Source organism: Pyrus communis, chromosome 13, assembly GCF_041283825.1.
Source record: "Pyrus communis isolate YQ-2024b chromosome 13, ASM4128382v1, whole genome shotgun sequence".
NCBI lineage: Eukaryota > Viridiplantae > Streptophyta > Magnoliopsida > Rosales > Rosaceae > Pyrus > Pyrus communis.
Window position 1 is genome coordinate 1769179 of NC_142577.1, and position 17605 is coordinate 1786783.

A 17605-nucleotide genomic window follows, 5' to 3' on the forward strand; every position below is an offset into this window, starting at 1 on the left:
TTTGACCAAATTGCAACGATTCATTCTAGTGGCCTTCAAAAATATAAGTGTGTCATTAGCAAAGAAAATATGAGGAATTACTGGATCATGCGGGTTCATCTTAACCCCTTCCGAATGCTTTCGCTCCACCGCCAATTGAAGCATCCAGGAAAGAACATCACTTATTCAACAAGCTATTGGTACGAAATATGCACTTTAACAAAAGGAATATAATCATACTTTTCCCGAATTGGTCATATATAATAGGAAGATGACTTAATGCAACTATGCTACCACCGTCCCTTTTTTTTTAACTCCATATTATTTACACTCGAAAAGAGAGGGTGAACATAGCCTAACAACGAACTAGCAACAATATGGTTCAATTTCCCCATTGACGAGAATCAAATCTAAAACCTCTTACTTACAAATGAAGAAAAATACTATTAGACCGTAATACTAAATAGCATCACTGTCCAAGTTGAATGCCCCTTCCCTCAGCTCTTTTTGACAAAAATTAAGCATTATTGGTCATTCACAATATGAGGCTAGACACCCGATACGATTATCGATGACAATAAAATGAATGTAAGAAATGCGTCTTAGGTTTCTGCATATTAAACATATATAAAAATTATTCTATCAAAAAGGAGAAAAATGGTGCTGTAATTAACAAATCCAAACATCAATCTTTTTAACTTAAAGAACACCGAAAAAGGGATTCTTGATTGCAGAGTCGAGCTCCGATCCGGCTGAGTTCAGCACTGCCATGTCAACCTTCTCCCTAGGAAGAAGTAAGAACTCTCCCCCTTCCATTCTCTCAAACTCGCACAATTCAAGAAACTCGATCCCACCTTTTAGTGAACCAACCCTTTCCTGCGTAGGCAACGAGTAATTTGACAACAAAAGAAAAGAAACTTGAGTTAGTTACCAAATCAAGAAACATGAACATTAAAACAGTAAACTAGACCAGTAAACAGATCTGATTTTGATTGGATCGGCCTAATCCACACTCGATCATTTATCAATCGTATTATTATCGGATTAGATCAACTCAAATCCATATCTGATTCGTTACTTGTTAGCTAACAGGTTACAGGATTCGGATTATGAGATATTGAGAATGTCAATCCATATCTTATAAATTCCATCAGATTCAGATCAGATCCGGATCAAAAACCAATCCATTGACAGGTCTAAGTAAAACAAATTGTTTTTTTCAACAGTTAATAGTGTGGTGACAACGGTACAGGCAAGCTTTAACAGGGAAGGGGAAAGAGAACAAAAATCTGTAGAGGGGAAAGACTCAAAAGTGAGCTGTGCTCTGTGCAGGATAAGTTGTTCTACCTGGAAAGATGGGTTAGTGAGTCTTATCTTTCTAAACTTCTCCTCATTAGGATTTTTGGCAACATTCCCTACAAAAGTTAAGAGAGTCTGGAATGCTCTCTTCACCTTTGCATCGTCCTCCTACATACAGAAAGCAAATATAGGTAAGGCCATTTTCCACAATCCATGCAACAAAACTTTGAATAGATAAATAATGAGCAGTTCCTTTCAAGAAATATCATTTTGTATTTCTGTTTGTTTCTTTTTTTATCATTTCAAAAAGCAACTTCGGTTAAATTCAAGGGTCAGTGTGTGAGTGACATTAAAAATACCCAAGGCTTCATTGGGTATATGGAGGACTGGAAAGGAATGAATAAGCCACTATTTAGGTACATTGAAGGAAGAAACTAAAAAACTGTGACCAACTTGGAGGTAGGAGATGAATTACTTCAAAAGAAAACTTATCCATTCCGATCCTCCCCAAAATGGTAGGACTAAAACGGAGATGTTTTTCTTCACATCTAATCCTGTTAAAATGAAGAATCATTCTCCTCTACCTTCAATAGACCTTGAAGTTACCCATTCCAATTCAATCCTAGACACCAAATGAGGCCTAAATGAGCAATTGACACTTAACTTTTGGTGTCTTGTACCAGACCTGTATGTGGTTCTCTAGAAAGTTACTCAAAATGAAGAAAATATAATATCGTTTCTTTCTTGATGAATTATTTGACCTTGCAAGCAACTGTTTTTACCTTGTGATTCTGCTTGAGAGATCGCAAACATTCTCTCATTTGCTCTGCTTTTGTGGCAGGCCTTATGGGTAATGAGCTCTGCACGATAGATACACAATAATACAACAGAGATCCATTAGTACAGATTTCAAACAATTTCTGAGTGGCATTCACTAGGTAAATAGCATATACAAACAAGCTCGTGCCTTTTTCTCCTCCACAACAGGTGCAGCAGGCTTTACAGTTGAAGGATCTTCTGGTGGCAACCCAAGTCTCCTCCTCCTCTCTGCCTGTAAAGAATGATGAAGAAAAAAGAAGACTGCTTTATATTTCATAAAAATAAAACCAAAAGGAATAATAAGAAATAGATACAGACTGATAAGAGCGGAGCAATTCCTAAAACCTTTGATTGTTTCATTACTTGTCACATGAGATATAGCAAGGCTTAGATGTAAAGCCATGGTCGCAAGGCTTAATTATAAAGCCATCATGGTTAACAAGTAGTATTTTCCTGTGAATGTAATACTTGAAGTTGTGAGTGTTTTCTATTCACTTTAAAAGGAGGGTGGGCGGGAGGTGGGTATATGAATCCAAATGCATGCTAGTTAACCCTCCTGCAGTCCAAAGTATGAAAGGACACGAAATTTTCAGATTAGCAGCTTATAAGAACAACTATGGAAATTCATTGGGTGCACGTTATAACTTGACTTGTATGCAATTGGTCTCACTTTCATATACTTTCCAGCGGCACAAAAGTAGAGTAAATTTCATACCAACTAAAAATGTCTAATTGATGGCCCATGCACCAGTAAAGTCAATCCTTTCACAATTCATCTCTCCTTGTTATCAGAAGAAATCTTTACGCGTCTCCCAGAGAATCAAACAAACAAATAAAATGAGACCAAAGACGAAAATTCTTGCAAAAGTTTCTCTAAAAGCTGAATGAAGATATTCAGAGTTTCCACGGTAATCCAAACTCCATAAGCCCTATAAAATAGGTCAGGATTTTAATGTCAAACATGCCTGGTAGTACAGATCTCCTTATATATGCCTTCAGACTAACACCTAATTTTCTCAGAATCTCATAATGTTCCTTGAATTAAGAATTCAAACAATGCTTTTCTCTACCTGTTCTTTCTTCGTCTGCTTCGCTCAATTCAAGGTTTCTTCTGCTAATATACTTCAGACTCGATTTGGAAAAACAAAACAAAACATATACTTTTAGTATGACTCAAGAGTCTCCTAAAGGAATGTTATAGACATGTGATTAAAGAGCCACCAATTTACCAAATTTCACTTAAAGTCTGTTACAAACAACACTGGACATGTCTGACAATACAACACTCACCCAAAAACTTGGTACTGAATACTTCTGTACAATATTAAACAGTGGTTAAAAATATCTTTACCTTATCTTCCTCCAACTTTTGACGAATCTTTTCCCTAGCTCTTTTCTCTTCATCTTTCTCTGCTTTTCGCAAAGCAATAATCCTATCACAAAGAAACATCTCCATGCAAATGGAAGACAAATTCATGTAATGTGAGGGAAAAGGACATTTGATGTCATTAATTGGTAGATTGGAAAACAAGCACAAGAAATAATCAATCACACAAAAGATTCAGTAGATGAAGATAAACCGTTTTCTTTCATTGTCTTCTTCTATTCTCTTCGCTTCTAGGAGTTCCTTGCCCACGCGAATCCTCTCCTGAAGAACCACATACAGAGGAAAGGATTGCACTTGATGAAAACTAGTAAGATTGAAAATTGATAGGCTGTATTATATATCGTAAACATAGTCCTGGTTTCTGGAGGTTCCTCATAAGTTTTTAAAGTAAATGAATCCACCAGAAATACTTGAGCATACATATCTTGGAAACTAAAATTTAAACATATGTTTCTTGAATCGCACAAGCAAAAAAAAAGGTCCTCATCAGAAAATCCTTCTTTTATTGACACCATATCCAGTCTTGATAAGATAAGGAGAAATATTATAAATTCTCAATTATTTTGATTAAAAAATTTCATAGGGGCACATGAAGAAACAATACTTAATGGTGAAGAAGGAAAAGCATGTCCAAGAATCTGTCTTTTTGGTCAGAGGGAGTATTCAAGATTGCAATACAATTTTTTTAAGATGAGACTGACACACACACACACACACATGTATATACAGTTGCAAAAGATTACTCCTGCAATGCAAGTATGGACAAGTGGGCAGACATTTAGAAGTACCTTTTCTCTCTCTCTTTCCATTCTCTTCTCTTCTTCTTCTTTCTTCTTGCGGGCTTTCTCCCTTAAGGTTGGTTGGAAAGAATTAGAAGACAAAAATTAAGTAGTGAGAAGTACCGAGCGAGTCTAAAGCAATTTTCAAACATGAGTATTGCCCAGAACCGCAGTGTCAAAGAAAAAAAAATTGATCAAAAGTATAGGATTTATATTTTAAAATACTGCAAACATGGCATAACATATTTTAGAAAGATAGCTACAAGAAGAAGATAAGTTCAAATAAAAGAAATTGGAAATCAATTAAAACGTTCAATAGCAGAGTACATTTTTCAGACTAGGGGGAATGAATTTTCAAGTGATTAGCTACCTCTCAGTTATAAGATGAAAGCAGGAAATGGAAACTTCAATCTAAATTCTAAACCTTGCACATACTAATATTATCAGCTTCAACAAGCAAAACTGGAACTACAGCATCCATGAAAAAGAATGAGATCAATATTCTGACAAGCAGAAACTAAAATCAGCAAAAAATGTGTATCAAGTGATCTAATCTAATCCTTTGTTTTTTTTGGTCTGATCGAACTCATCCATGACACTAACAATGCATAAAGAAGCACTACCTAAGCTCTTGTTGCTTGGCTTTCAATTGTTCTGCCGTGAGAGAAGGTTTTGGAGCCTCAACTTTGCTGTTTATTGGTACCTGAGCATAAACAAAATCGCAATTCTTAACGAACATAAATTATGCCTACCACCGAACTCTCTTCGAACCTTTCTTTTCACCTCCTGATGCAGGAGCCAAGTTCAAAATTCAATAAATCATATTTACCAAAATATTCAGTAAATTATATTTGTTTTGGATTTAAGTTAAAATTTGCACACCATTATTACAGAACTCCTCAAAGACTCAAGAAGTTCACATTCATAGCCTCATAAAGTTATTCAAAGAGTACCACAACAACAAACCAAATAAAAACTTCCTGGACTTAGCTTGATACAAAATAATGCAAAAGAAATTTTCAACCCATAATCACTCAAAGAAAATTAGTGAGCTTCCAGAAGATCAATTTATACAAGTTTATTAGTATAACTGTTAGCACTAGGATGTGAAACCCCCTTATATCTCCAAAACCCCAGACACCTTTTTTTTTAATATATTTCCTTGACCAATATTATAGAACTAAGGTCATCACCGAAAAGATATGCAAGCACATACCCACTCTATTCATTCTTTTGTATCACAAAGTGTTTGCATCTGTAAAGTGTGCGAGAGAGAGAAGGGGAGAGAGAGAGAGAGAGAGAGAGAGAGAGAGAGATGCAATATTTCAAAACAAGGATCGAAATAAATGTATCATACTGAAGGCATTTCATCAATGTCCGGATCAGTCTCATGTTCAACCACCCAATTGACAGCAGCCTCCAAGCTAGCGTTACCTAAAAAACCAAAATGAGAAATTAAAATTGTAAGATCACAAACTTAATATCATGTGTAACAGTTTCAAAAGGAAAATTAAGCTGACAACCCTATAAAAAATCAAAAAAAATTATTGCTCGCCAGTTTTACTAGACTAAGCAGAATGCAAAGAATTGCCTAAACTATGGGATCCAACAACAACAACAACAACAAAGCCTTATCCCACTAAGTGGGATCAGCTGTATGAATCCTAGAACGCCATTGCGCTCGGTTTTGCGCCAAGTCTTCCCTTTAGCTCCAAGTACTCCATGTCTTTTCTTAAAGTCTCTTACATGGTCTCCCTAGGTCTTGCTCTACACCTTTTTCCCTGAGCCTCTGTCTCATAATCACATTTCTAACCGGAGCATCCGCAAGTCTTCAGTTCACATCAAGTTTTTCTATCCAATCATTTAAAATCAAGAAAGTGAAAGAAAAGAATAAGAGAAGAAAATTAAAAAGATGCACAGAGAAACTTTCATCACTTCTAATTCTGGTGCTTTCCTCTTTGAAGCCTACGTTTATGGTTCTATCTTATATGGACCTCTTAGGCTTCTTCATTCCTCTTTGTAAATAAAATGTGTTTTATTTCATATAATCCACCATCAGTTGTGTAATGGTAGCTGGAGAAAGAACGGCCCAAAATTATAAATAAATGAAACTGCATCCTAAATATCAGAGGAACAGCTAAATCCTGAACTTGTGACACTATCACACTCTAAGTTTTGAAAAAACTTTTCTACTCAAGAAGACATCTCCTCAGTCTAGAACCAAAGAAGTTACATCAGATTTTCCAACACTTAACCCCTAGAAATGGCGATATTTATGATAATATATATGAAAAGCCTCCTAATTATTATAGGAACCCACCATCTTTGTCAGAGGAACAAAAGATTGGGAAAAGTAAAATAAAGCCACTAAAAGCAAGCCTAGAGACAGAAGCTTCAATGTCAAATTGAAAGAAAATTTTATTTTCATCATCAGCTCACCAGAATAGTGAAGTGCACGGGTTGCCCGTGCTGTTGAAAAGCCCATTCCTTCAAGTTCCTCAAGCAGCTTTTTGTCAACCTCCGGGATGACCATTTCTAGATGAAAAAATTAATGAATAACTCAGGTACTACTAGAGTTAATAAACCAGAGTAGCCAAAATAACTAAACATCAAGAAATAAAATAACAATTGCAGTATGTTTCCATTCATAAATATACAGGTTATAAAGCCTGATTCAGGAATTGAGTAGAAAAACTAAAGTTCATTCTCCATGTTGATCTACAACCATTACTTTTAAGCCCTGACTGCTGAGAACCTTCCCGATGAATAATTTCGAAGAAAGATCTCTAATATTTTTGAAAGGAAGAAAGACCATTAACAAAACAACAATTAGAACTACATGTGTCATATATTTAGATTCTTAATTTGAGTATAACTACACGATCTTCCTTGAAAAGAAAAAAAATAAAACCAATGTGAAAGGTCATCAACTACCAAAGGTACAAAATCAATCCAAAAGGAACCAAAGCCCCTTCAAACAAATCCGGCTTGCCAACAGCAAGAAACCATGCACAAAAAGGCACAAAGAAAGTAACAATCACATGACTAAGGACGGCGTAGAAGAGAGAAAGTCTAGGATTGAGATCTGAGCAGGAATTATTCCCGGGTGAGTGGCTACATTTTAGGGTGGTAAGACATCCAAACTGCAAACCTCTAGTTATCGTTACAAAAGGTCAACAAACTCGTACAGAAATGTAACATCTACCTAAAACTGTACAAATAACAACCTATTTGTAACTAAAAAATTAAACTACAAATTTCATGCTTTTACATCACACTGAACTGGAAGAATTACCTTCTGGCGCATGGCTACTTGCACAAACAGCCTCTTCGGACCCTGAAGGAGTAGTCTTTGGAACCTCCAAACTTATCGGTTTAGCTGCATCCGCAGTCTTATCAACAAACTCAGTATGCCCAGTTCTTTTGGTGTGCAAATCACTTTCCTGCACAATCAAAGCACCAAAACAATTTGCATTATTGCCCAGACTTCTAATCTCCAATCGACCAAATATAAACCTCTGCTGTAATCACTCATTTAACTCGGTACCCTAGTACATATCTCATCTCTAACCCCAAATAACCAAAAGATCTTTCAAAAAAACTCTCGAATCCAAATGAAAATGAATTTTAATCCACCAGCAATAAAATAAAAAGTTTCAAAATTTAATGATAATTTAACACATATCTTAATCTAACAATAGAAATACTGAATTCAAACTTATACAAATGAAAATTAAGCTGAAATTCTACTGAACAAGATAAACAAATCACGAAAAAGGCGAAATTTGAAAGAAAAAACAATTGAAATTCCGATAGAGAATAAAATCCGATAAAAAGTTCCGAAATCCACCAGCAAATTCATCAAATCTCTTAATCCAACTAATGCATATGAAAATTAAGATGACCCAGATAAGCAAATCCTTTGAAATAAAAAAGTTGAATTAACAAAAAAAAAAACTCGAAATTCGATGAAGAAGTATAGATACAGTTTTGGATCGGCAAGGTTTGCCGCAGGAAGAGCAAACGAGATTGAGAACAGCTTCGGTGGACTCAGAGAAGTTGGAGTGGGAGGTGAGGTCGGCATGCTCTTGGGCTTCCTCAACCGACCTCAGCAGAGTCCGGCAGTCGCCGCACTTGAGCGATACGCCCGCCATTGATGATCGTTTTCGTTTTCACACCCACTCTCGGCGGTCGGTGGAACTCAGGAGTCTCGACTCTCACTCAACAAGTTTTCCCTTTCTTTCACTCTCTTTTTTCTTTCGATAAAAGGATTAGCGAAAGTGCTCCCTGCGACCAACAGAAGACCCAAAGCTCAACCTTTTCTCAGCCCAGCAGGCCCAATCCAATTCTCAAAAGCAATTCCCAAACGAACATGATGTCCAGCACGCAGTGCAGGATGAACCCTAATCACAAATGCATGAAGTGTCCAAGGTACCGTTTGGTACGTGGGACGGGACGGAACAGAGTGGGACAAGACGTTCCGTCCCACGTTTGGTGCGCCTAAAACGGGTGGAACGAGCTGTTCCACGGGACGAGTTTTGGGTGAATTTTCGTTCCACCTCACCCCCCCCTGGAACGACTCGTTCCACATCCGTGGAACAAAAAATTATAACCTCTCCGTCTCCTTCTTCTTCCTCCTTGTTTCCATCCGAGGGCATCTTTGCTCCCGCTCTGTTCCGTTCCGTCCTGTCCCGTCCCGTCCCATTCCATTCCGTCCCGTCCCGTCTACATACCAAACGATACCAAGCGACACATAACATGGCACTATAGGAAAGAATATTCTCATCCTGAGTAGGATGGATGTTACACTATTAACATTGTTTGTACCATACTTGATCAATCCCGAAACTACTAAGCATCTGTCAACAGTATATCGTCAATGACCCACAAGACTTTTCCTCCAACCAGGAGGCCAATCATAACACGACATGTGTCAGTATTAGAGGTCAATCACAGCGCAACACGTGTCAATATCAAAGGCCAATCACAACACGACACATGTCAATGTCAGAACAAAGCTAGAAACTCTCTTCTATAAAAGGGGATCATTTTCCCACAATAATCCCTAATGTCATTTGTACTAAACTATTCACTAGAACTCACTAAAAGAGAGCTTGAACCTATGTATTTGTCTAAACCCTTCACAACTAATGAGAACTCCTCTACTCCGTGGACGTAGCCAATCTGGGTGAGCCACGTACATCTTGTGTTGTTTGCTTCCCTGTCTCTATTCATTTACATACTTATCCATACTAATGACCAGAGCAATCTAGTGAAGGTCACAAACTTGACACTTTCTGTTGTACCAAAGTCCTCACCGATTTTGTGCATCAACATTTGGCGGCGTCTGTGGGAAACGCACTTATTCCTACTCTTTCCAGCTTTGTCAAGCTGGTTTCCACCATTCGTACACTTTCTTTCGACCAGGCACCCCTCTCCAACATGGGGAGCGAAGGGAGCCACAGCACGTAGAACGACACCCCCATCGCACTTAGTGTAAAGCAACGAAAAAAGGAACGAAAGAAGTTTGCTCTTCAGGCTAAAGTTGATGAGCTAGAGGCTCAGAATAACAAGATAGGGATAAAGAATGAGATCCTCCAGGAATAGTATGAAAAGCTCTTCGGAATGCTCCATGAAGCTAGGCATACTCAAACACACGAACTCATCGCCTCCGGGGAAGTCAACCACCACCTGGGTGCCCCCCAACACGGAGGATCACCTGCTTTCAACATGGATATCCCTAATGGGGAGCGAGTTACTCATCAAGGTGTTGATCAACATGAGACCTCTCTCGACCCAGCTGCTTCGACCCGAAGCAGGAGAAATGGAGGAAGGCATCTTGTAGAAGGAGTAGAAGAATCAAAAGCTGTTTATCGCGACTGTCGAGACTTTCTGAGGCAACGTCGAGAGAACCCCATCCACATAAGCTCGAAGGTCAATGACCCAAGGGTTTCTGAAAGATTCAGTCCTCTCCCATGCCCCAAGCCAACTGCCAATCTAGGGAATGAGCGACATGTCCTAGAGGAATATGAAGGTACGGGGGACTTGGGGGCATTTCGACAGGCTCGCCCTGGAAGTCAGTACGGTGAGTCCAAAGAAAAATCTCATGCCCTTGATCAAGCTTTCCTACTTCCAAGAAAAGATGGAGACTTACGGAAGAATGATCCAGCAGTACCTGACTCCATTCAGAACCCCCTTGTCCTACAACTCCTTGAGGAAGTAAACAAGTTGAAGGCCGAATGTCAAGCCGAAATACCTGACTGGAACCAACCCAGGCCTGGCCCTCTTACAAGGAGGATCCTCGACACCCCCTCCAAGCAAAAACAAAGCAGAAGCTTGGCTTACAACTCTACACTGGAAGGAAGGACCCGATTAAACACCTGAACCTCTTTGAGTCCACCATGGCATATCAGATGCACACTGACGAAGAACGATGTCTTCTTTTCCCTTCTACTTTCTCTGGTGGAGCTCTGAATTGGTATTGCCGTCTTCTACCTGAGACGATAAACTCATTTAAGGAACTGAGGAAGCTGTTTGTCTCTCAACACATCTTCTAGACAGATCGCTTACATTCCGCAGATGACTTGTACACTATTCGCTAAAAGCCGGACGAGCCACTACGAAAGTATGACGGCCGCTTCAGCTATGAGTATTCTCGCTGCGCTAAAGTAGATGACAAGACCGCCCTTAAAGCCTTCACGGTAAGCCTACGCGACTGTTTCTTCAAGTACATGATCAATGCTAACACTTGGAAGACTTACTCTGAGTTGATGGCATAGGCTTACAACCATGCCTTCGCCAAGGCAAAGACATATCAAGGGAAACTCCCTACAGCCATCCCTTATCAGCAAATGGGGAGTGGAAGCTAGATCCAACCGAATGAGAAAACTTTAGCCTTCCAAACGGCAGTGACGCTTCCCCCTGCCCTACCTAATACCTCGCCAAGTCAACAGGCGTATCATTCTCAGGGCAAGAGGAAAGACTTCCATCCTTACCAATCTCATTTTAATAAAATAAGTAAGGGGCAATATTGCGATAACCAAGGGTATCGCCATAATAATGCCCGCCTCTAGGCAGTCAATGCAATGGGCCAAGCACGTGTCAAGAATGGTCCTACCCCGAGGTATGAGACATACACACCTTTGAACGCCACATGCACGGCCATTTACCCCAGTATAGCTCATTTGATACCAAAGCCAAGGCCGAGGAAGCCAGATTACAAGTCCACGAAGAACACATGCATGTTTTGTGGTTACCACGAGTATAATGGCCCTGACGGCGAGAAATGTATCACCCTTCGTGATCATATTGAAGCTTTGGCACGTGAAGGAAAAATTGATCATTTCCTTCTTCACCCTCCAAGGGATAACCGCAACCAACGCCAAGTGAATGTGATATATTCCATAAGCGGTGGCACACCCATATCTGAATCTTCTAACAGGGCCATGAAAAACAATGAACGAACGTTGAAGCCCGGCCACCAAGTGTTTCACGTGGAAGACATCAGGGGAGGTAACTATCAAAAGCCTAATTGGGATACAATATGTTTCTACCCTGAGGAAGAAAGAGGTATCATCTATCCTCACAACGACCCACTGATTGTGGAAGCTCATATAGCCAACTTTGACGTACGACAAATCCTGGTAGACACGGGGGCGTCAGTCAATATCATGTTTGCTGAAGCTTTCAAAACACTTAATGTAGCTGAACACTTGCTCAATCACTCAATTTCTCCTTTGATAAGCTTCTCCGGTGATGTCGTGCAACCTTTAGGGAGCGTACATTTACCCTTCACCATCGTTACAGGCCCATACACAACCACCATCACCACTAACTTCTTGGTGGTTGACTGCCCAACAACATACAATGTCATCTTTGGGCGCACAGTCATCAATGATCTTAAGGCCATGGTATCCACACATATGTTGTTGATGAAATTTCCAACCCCCTATGGCAATGGTTACATCAGAAGAGATCAACTTAGTGCACGATCATGTTATAACACTTCAGTCAAGCAACAACACTTACATGTACCCAAAGAAACACTTTCTATACATGACCAAGTTATAAAGACCAGCTCGGACAAAGCCAACTTGGATCTTCACGGTGGTAACAGTCAATCCGACGATCCTCGAGATGTCTCTTTCACCCAGCAAGCACAATCTGCTGAAGAGTTAGAGAAGGTCTCTATCTCAAAAGATTATCCGGACCGCATAGTGAAGATTGGCACCACTTTGTCACCACCCATTCGGTTAGCATTGATCTCTTTTTTGCAAGAGAACACTAAAGCCTTCGCATGGTCATACGAAGACATGCCAGGCATCTCCCTCGATATCATCTGTCATCGCTTGAGTATTGATCCCAAGACCAAGCCGGCGAGACAGAAGCGAAGATCTTATGATGCTGAACGATACGAGGCAATGAAGGCAGAAGTTGAAAAACTCAAAAGCATAGGCTTCATCCGTGAAGTCAATTATCCAACGTGGGTAGCAAATGTGGTCCTTGTTAAGAAAAATCTGACTAAGGAAAGTCTTTTTCTTCAAAAGATCTTGTGGAGAATATGTGTTGACTACACTGACTTAAACAAAAGATGCCCGAATGATAGCTTTCCCCTTCCTCTCATTGATAGACTTATAGACTCTACAGCAGGGTGTGAATTCTTGAGCTTCATGGATGCTTACTCAGGGTATAACTAAATCATCATGAACCCTTCGGACCAAAAACACACGGCCTTCACCACTGATAGAGGACTATATTGCGATAAAGTCATGCCATTCGGCCTAAAGAATGCAGGGGCGGCTTATCAAAGATTAGTCAATTCAATGTTCGCTAAACAGATTGGGAAAAGCATGAAAATTTATGTTGATGATATGTTAGTCAAAAGCAAATATGCTGACCAACACATCGCCAACTTGTCTGAAACCTTCTCCATCTTGAAGAAGTATCGAATAAGGCTGAACCCTAACAAATGCGCTTTCGGTGTGGGCTCTGGAAAATTCTTGGGCTTCATGATTAGCCAATGAGGCATTGAAGCTAACCCCGAGAAGATCAAAGCAATCATGGACATGAAAGAACCAGTAACCTCAAAAGACATCCAGAGTCTTACTGGCAAGGTGGCAGCCTTGACCAGGTTCATCTCTAAGGCCACAAACAAATGCGCTCATTTTTTCAAAGCACTTAAGGGAAGTAAGAAGTACATTACGTGGACTGATGAATATGCCGAAGCATTTAAGAACCTCAAGGAGTACATGAGTAAAGCCCCTCTGCTTTCCAAACCTGAAGTTGGTGACACCCTAATTGTCTATCTGTCTGTCTCGGCTTCAGCAGTCAGTTCCGTCCTCATTCGTAGGGATGGTAGTATCTAACGACCTGTCTACTACGCTAGCAAGGCTCTACAAGATGCAGAGACACGATACTCCAACATTGAGAAATTAGCTCTAGCATCAGTCATATCTGTTCAGAAACTTCGCCCTTATTTCCAAGCACACTCCATTATCGTGCTTACTAATCACCCCCTTCGACAAATACTTCAGAGTCCTGACACTTCGGGGCGAATGATCAAATGGGCGATAGCACTGGGAGAGTTTGACATTTCCTACCACCCAAAGCCAGCTGAAAAGGGCCAAGTAGTTGCAAATTTCATCGCCGAATTCACTTATCCTGTTGACATTTCTCCTACACCTGAGGCAGTGACTTCATCACCCCTGGAAACCTGGAAGGTAAAACCAACACTCCCAGTATGGACTCTATATGTTGATGGCTCATCCAACCAACAGGGCTATGGAGCAAGACTAGTCCTGACTACCCTTGACAAAGTGGCAATGGAGTATACTCTTCGCTTCAAATTCAAGGCGTCAAACAATGAGGCCCAGTATGAGGCCCTTTTAGCAGGCTTACATTTGGGCAAACACCTTGGAGCTAAACAAATTAATATTTTCAGTGACTCCCAATTGGTGGTTAACCAGGTCACGAACAACTTTGACGCTAAGGATAACTCTATGGCAGCGTATCTTGCGCAAACGCAGCTTTTGCTCAAGCACTTCCACTACCAGATCACCCAAGTCCCTCGAGCGGCAAACAGTCATGCAGACGCTTTGGCTTGCCTCACCTCAGCATTGGAAGACAAGATTGGGAGAAAAATTCATGTCAAATTGTTGGCAGCACTAAGCACCATGGTCGCAGAAGTGTGCAACTTGCAACAAGGGGATAGTCGGATCACCCCAATTTATAGATTCCTTGTTCATGGCACCCTCCCAAATGATAAAAGTCCAAGCTAAGAAGATTCGATACAAGTCTACCCGCTACCTGATCATTAATGACCAACTTTACAAGCGAGGTTTTAACCTACCATACTTACGGTGCCTCACACCTGTGGAAGCGGAAATTGTCCTTCGAGAAATACATAAAGAAGTCTGCGGAGATCATGCTGGATCTCGATCCCTAGCACACAAGGCTATTCGCCAAAGATATTACTGGCTAACACTCCACCAAGATGCCATCAGAATATCCTGCTCATGTGATAAGTGTCAACGCTACGTAACTATTCATCACTCCCCTCCCGAGCCTCTTACTCCTATGATCAGCCCTTGGCCCTTCGCCTAATGAAGACTTGATTTAATCGACCCAATGCCTGAGGGAAGGGCAAGGTCCGTTATGCAATCGTTGAAGTTGACTACTTCACAAAGTGGGCCTAAGTAGAACCCTTGGCAACCATTACTGAGGCAAAAATAGAAGACTTCGTATCGAAGAACATCCTTTGCAGATTTGGCATTCCTAATGCGATAGTCACGGACAATGGGCGATAGTTTGACAACAAGAAGTTCAGGATGTTAAGTTCTAAGTTCAACATCAACTTATGTTTTGCCTCCCCAGCTCATCCCCAGTCTAACGGACAAGTTGAGGCCATCAACAAAATAATCAAGTGCACTTTGAAAACCAGTTTGGACAAGGCTAAAGGCTGTTGGCCAGAATTTGTACCCCAAGTTCTTTGGTCATACCACACTTCATATCAGACTTCAACAGGAGAAACTCAATTCTCACTTGCCTTTGGAACAGAGGCCGTTGTCCCAGTTGAGCTTGAGCAAGTAACATTCCGAGTCCAGAACTACATGCAAAGTGAAAATGACAAACAACTCACCCTCAACTTGGATCTAGTCGAGGAACACAGAAACCAGGCTCACTTGAGGAATGTCGCCTACAAGCAACGCATCTCCAACTACTATGACTCAAGAGTCAAACCTCATTCTTTCAAAGTGGGGCACTGGGTATTGAAGAAAAGACTACTCTGCGACAGAGTCCCGAGTGAAAGCACGCTCAACCCAAATTGGGATGGACCGTTTGAAGTAATTGGCATCAATCGCCCTGGTTCCTACAAGCTCAGGAGCTTCGATGGCAAGACCCTTGGCCATCCATGGAACGCTGATCACTTGAAGTACTATTACAAGTAGATTCACACTGTACAAGTGTTGAGCTACGGCCATTCGGCATCTTATGTAATGAAGGTCATTTGGTATCAATTTAATAAAGAGGTGATTTAGACAACTTGGTCCTAACTCTCTTACATTCCTATCACTAAAACGCTTAGGTTTGAAGCTTCAACACGAATGCTTACAACATGAAATAAAGTCCAAGTATATGTCAACATGACTTATATCCAAACAAGGGATCTATTCAGACATAGCCAAACATTTATTAATGATAGTACAAATACTTGGCAATTAACATCAAAGCGCACAGTACAAGGTTGCAAACATACACAAACAAAAAACCCTCAGCCTTATAACATGGCAGATGCCAGACAAACAACAAACTAGTACATTTAGAATACATGGCACATGTCATACAAACAACAAACTATTACATTCAAAGTACATGCAGAAAAAGAGGGCACTATGAGTCATCCTCATCTGAGGCCGAACCCCTGACAATATCACTCTGCGTTTCAGCCGCATCACCATCGCCACCATCCTCGATATCTCCAGAACCATCCTACTTTCCTAAGACTGCTCACCGACACTAGCCTCATTATCAGAGTCATCCTCAGTACTAGGATCAATTGCGAGGACGAAAGCTTCACCTCTTTGTCGATACTCATCTATCTCATCACGGTATTTTTGGATAATGCTTCCATTATCGTAACGCTCAAGGACGGCCATCCTTTTCCTTTTCTCAAAATTAGCCGCCCGGATGCAGTGAGGTTTAAAAGCATCATGAAAGGCCTGGGAACCTAAGAACTCCTACACGGCAGCGTCTCTCTTAGTTGAGATACTCATTTTTAGCTCATAAACTTCAATCAAGGCATTATCCAACTCCTCTTTAACCTTGGAAACTTCGAGGATAGTAGTCTCCAACTGTTTCCCAGTCCCCTCCAATTGTTTCTTGAGCTTCACATTCTCACCATTTCGCCTCTTCAAACTCTCAAAGTGTGATCTTTGAGGCGGATGGCCTCAGCCAAAGCTTTGCTTGTTTTTCTGGAGTCATTCACAAGCTGGTTATTCTCTTTACTTTACCTTGTACCGCTTGACCTCTCGTAATCTGTCGTCGTACTCAGTCATGACCTACATGACAAGATGATCGTCACTACCAAGAAAAAGAGGGAAGAAAATAAAGAAATGACAGAATAACACTTACATAAAAAGATAGCCTCATCATCCGGTCACGATCTAATTCATTCTCATCTAGCAGCTCGCCAAGCTCGTCAACGGTGGATCGACGTCCTGCCAAGCAATTATTGACATACCTAAAACTATTTAGCTGCATGGCAACCTTCAAATCCTTCCAATGGATGCTGCCAACCTCTTTTTTATACTTCCTCTTACGGCTGGAGCTAGGGTCACCTTCTTGGTCAGTTGACTCCATGGTTGGAGGAAAGATGAGATCGATGGTAGGAAGAGGAGGCAACAGTCGTCTCTCCTCCCCTGCAACTATGGCAGCAGCACACCCAATAGCCTCAGCTTCAGCTTTCTTTGAGTCAGTAATCTTGAGGACCTCTTCTTGCGACTTAAGTCTAGGGGCTGGCCTCACTCGGTGTTTACGAGCTCCCTTGTGAAACAAAATGTCATCTACGGGAACTAACATGGGTGTTTTCCCTTTCTTGGTGCTAGTCCCCCCTTTCTTGCTCACTTTCTCCACTGAACAAGAAAAATCAAAGTAAAGAATACAACTTTGTAAAAGAAAGAGGGAGCAAAATAAAGGACACAACTTACTTGCTCGTCTCTGGCACTCCGACACTAGGGGCTGGGAACCGTACTTTCGAAACAAAGGCCATAGCTTGCCCCTATCCTCCTTAGGCATTCTTAACACCTTCTCTACATCAGCCAGCTTCTGTCCGGACAATTTAATG

General features: G+C 40.7%; 3 protein-coding genes across 4 annotated transcripts; 1 reads left to right on the forward strand and 2 right to left on the reverse strand.

Moving 5' to 3' along the window:
• Positions 1-483: 483 nt before the first annotated feature.
• Positions 484-8694, reverse strand: LOC137737617 (uncharacterized). Of its 2 annotated transcripts, XM_088682744.1 has the most exons (13): positions 8250-8694; positions 7559-7706; positions 6703-6798; positions 5621-5697; positions 4887-4966; positions 4273-4333; positions 3678-3745; positions 3449-3530; positions 3168-3219; positions 2246-2329; positions 2061-2138; positions 1327-1446; positions 484-855 (listed from the first exon to the last, which is right to left on the reverse strand). In XM_088682744.1, exons 1-12 carry the CDS (start codon positions 8415-8417, stop codon positions 1373-1375), a joined length of 1068 nt encoding a protein of 355 aa, XP_088538870.1. In that variant the 5' UTR covers positions 8418-8694; the 3' UTR covers positions 484-855; positions 1327-1372. The 2 variants fall into 2 exon arrangements, with proteins under 2 accessions (XP_088538870.1, XP_068333253.2); XM_068477152.2 differs by lacking the exon at positions 3168-3219.
• Positions 8695-13322: 4628 nt separating this feature from the next.
• On the forward strand, positions 13323-14540 carry LOC148691562 (uncharacterized). The gene is made up of 2 exons (XM_088682877.1): positions 13323-13570; positions 13649-14540. Exons 1-2 carry the CDS (start codon positions 13323-13325, stop codon positions 14538-14540), a joined length of 1140 nt encoding a protein of 379 aa, XP_088539003.1.
• Positions 14541-16259: 1719 nt separating this feature from the next.
• Positions 16260-17559, reverse strand: LOC148691563 (uncharacterized). The gene is made up of 4 exons (XM_088682878.1): positions 17469-17559; positions 16894-17393; positions 16773-16820; positions 16260-16499 (listed from the first exon to the last, which is right to left on the reverse strand). The coding sequence occupies exons 1-4, from the start codon at positions 17554-17556 to the stop codon at positions 16260-16262; spliced, it is 876 nt and encodes a 291-aa protein (XP_088539004.1). The 5' UTR covers positions 17557-17559.
• Positions 17560-17605: the final 46 nt, after the last annotated feature.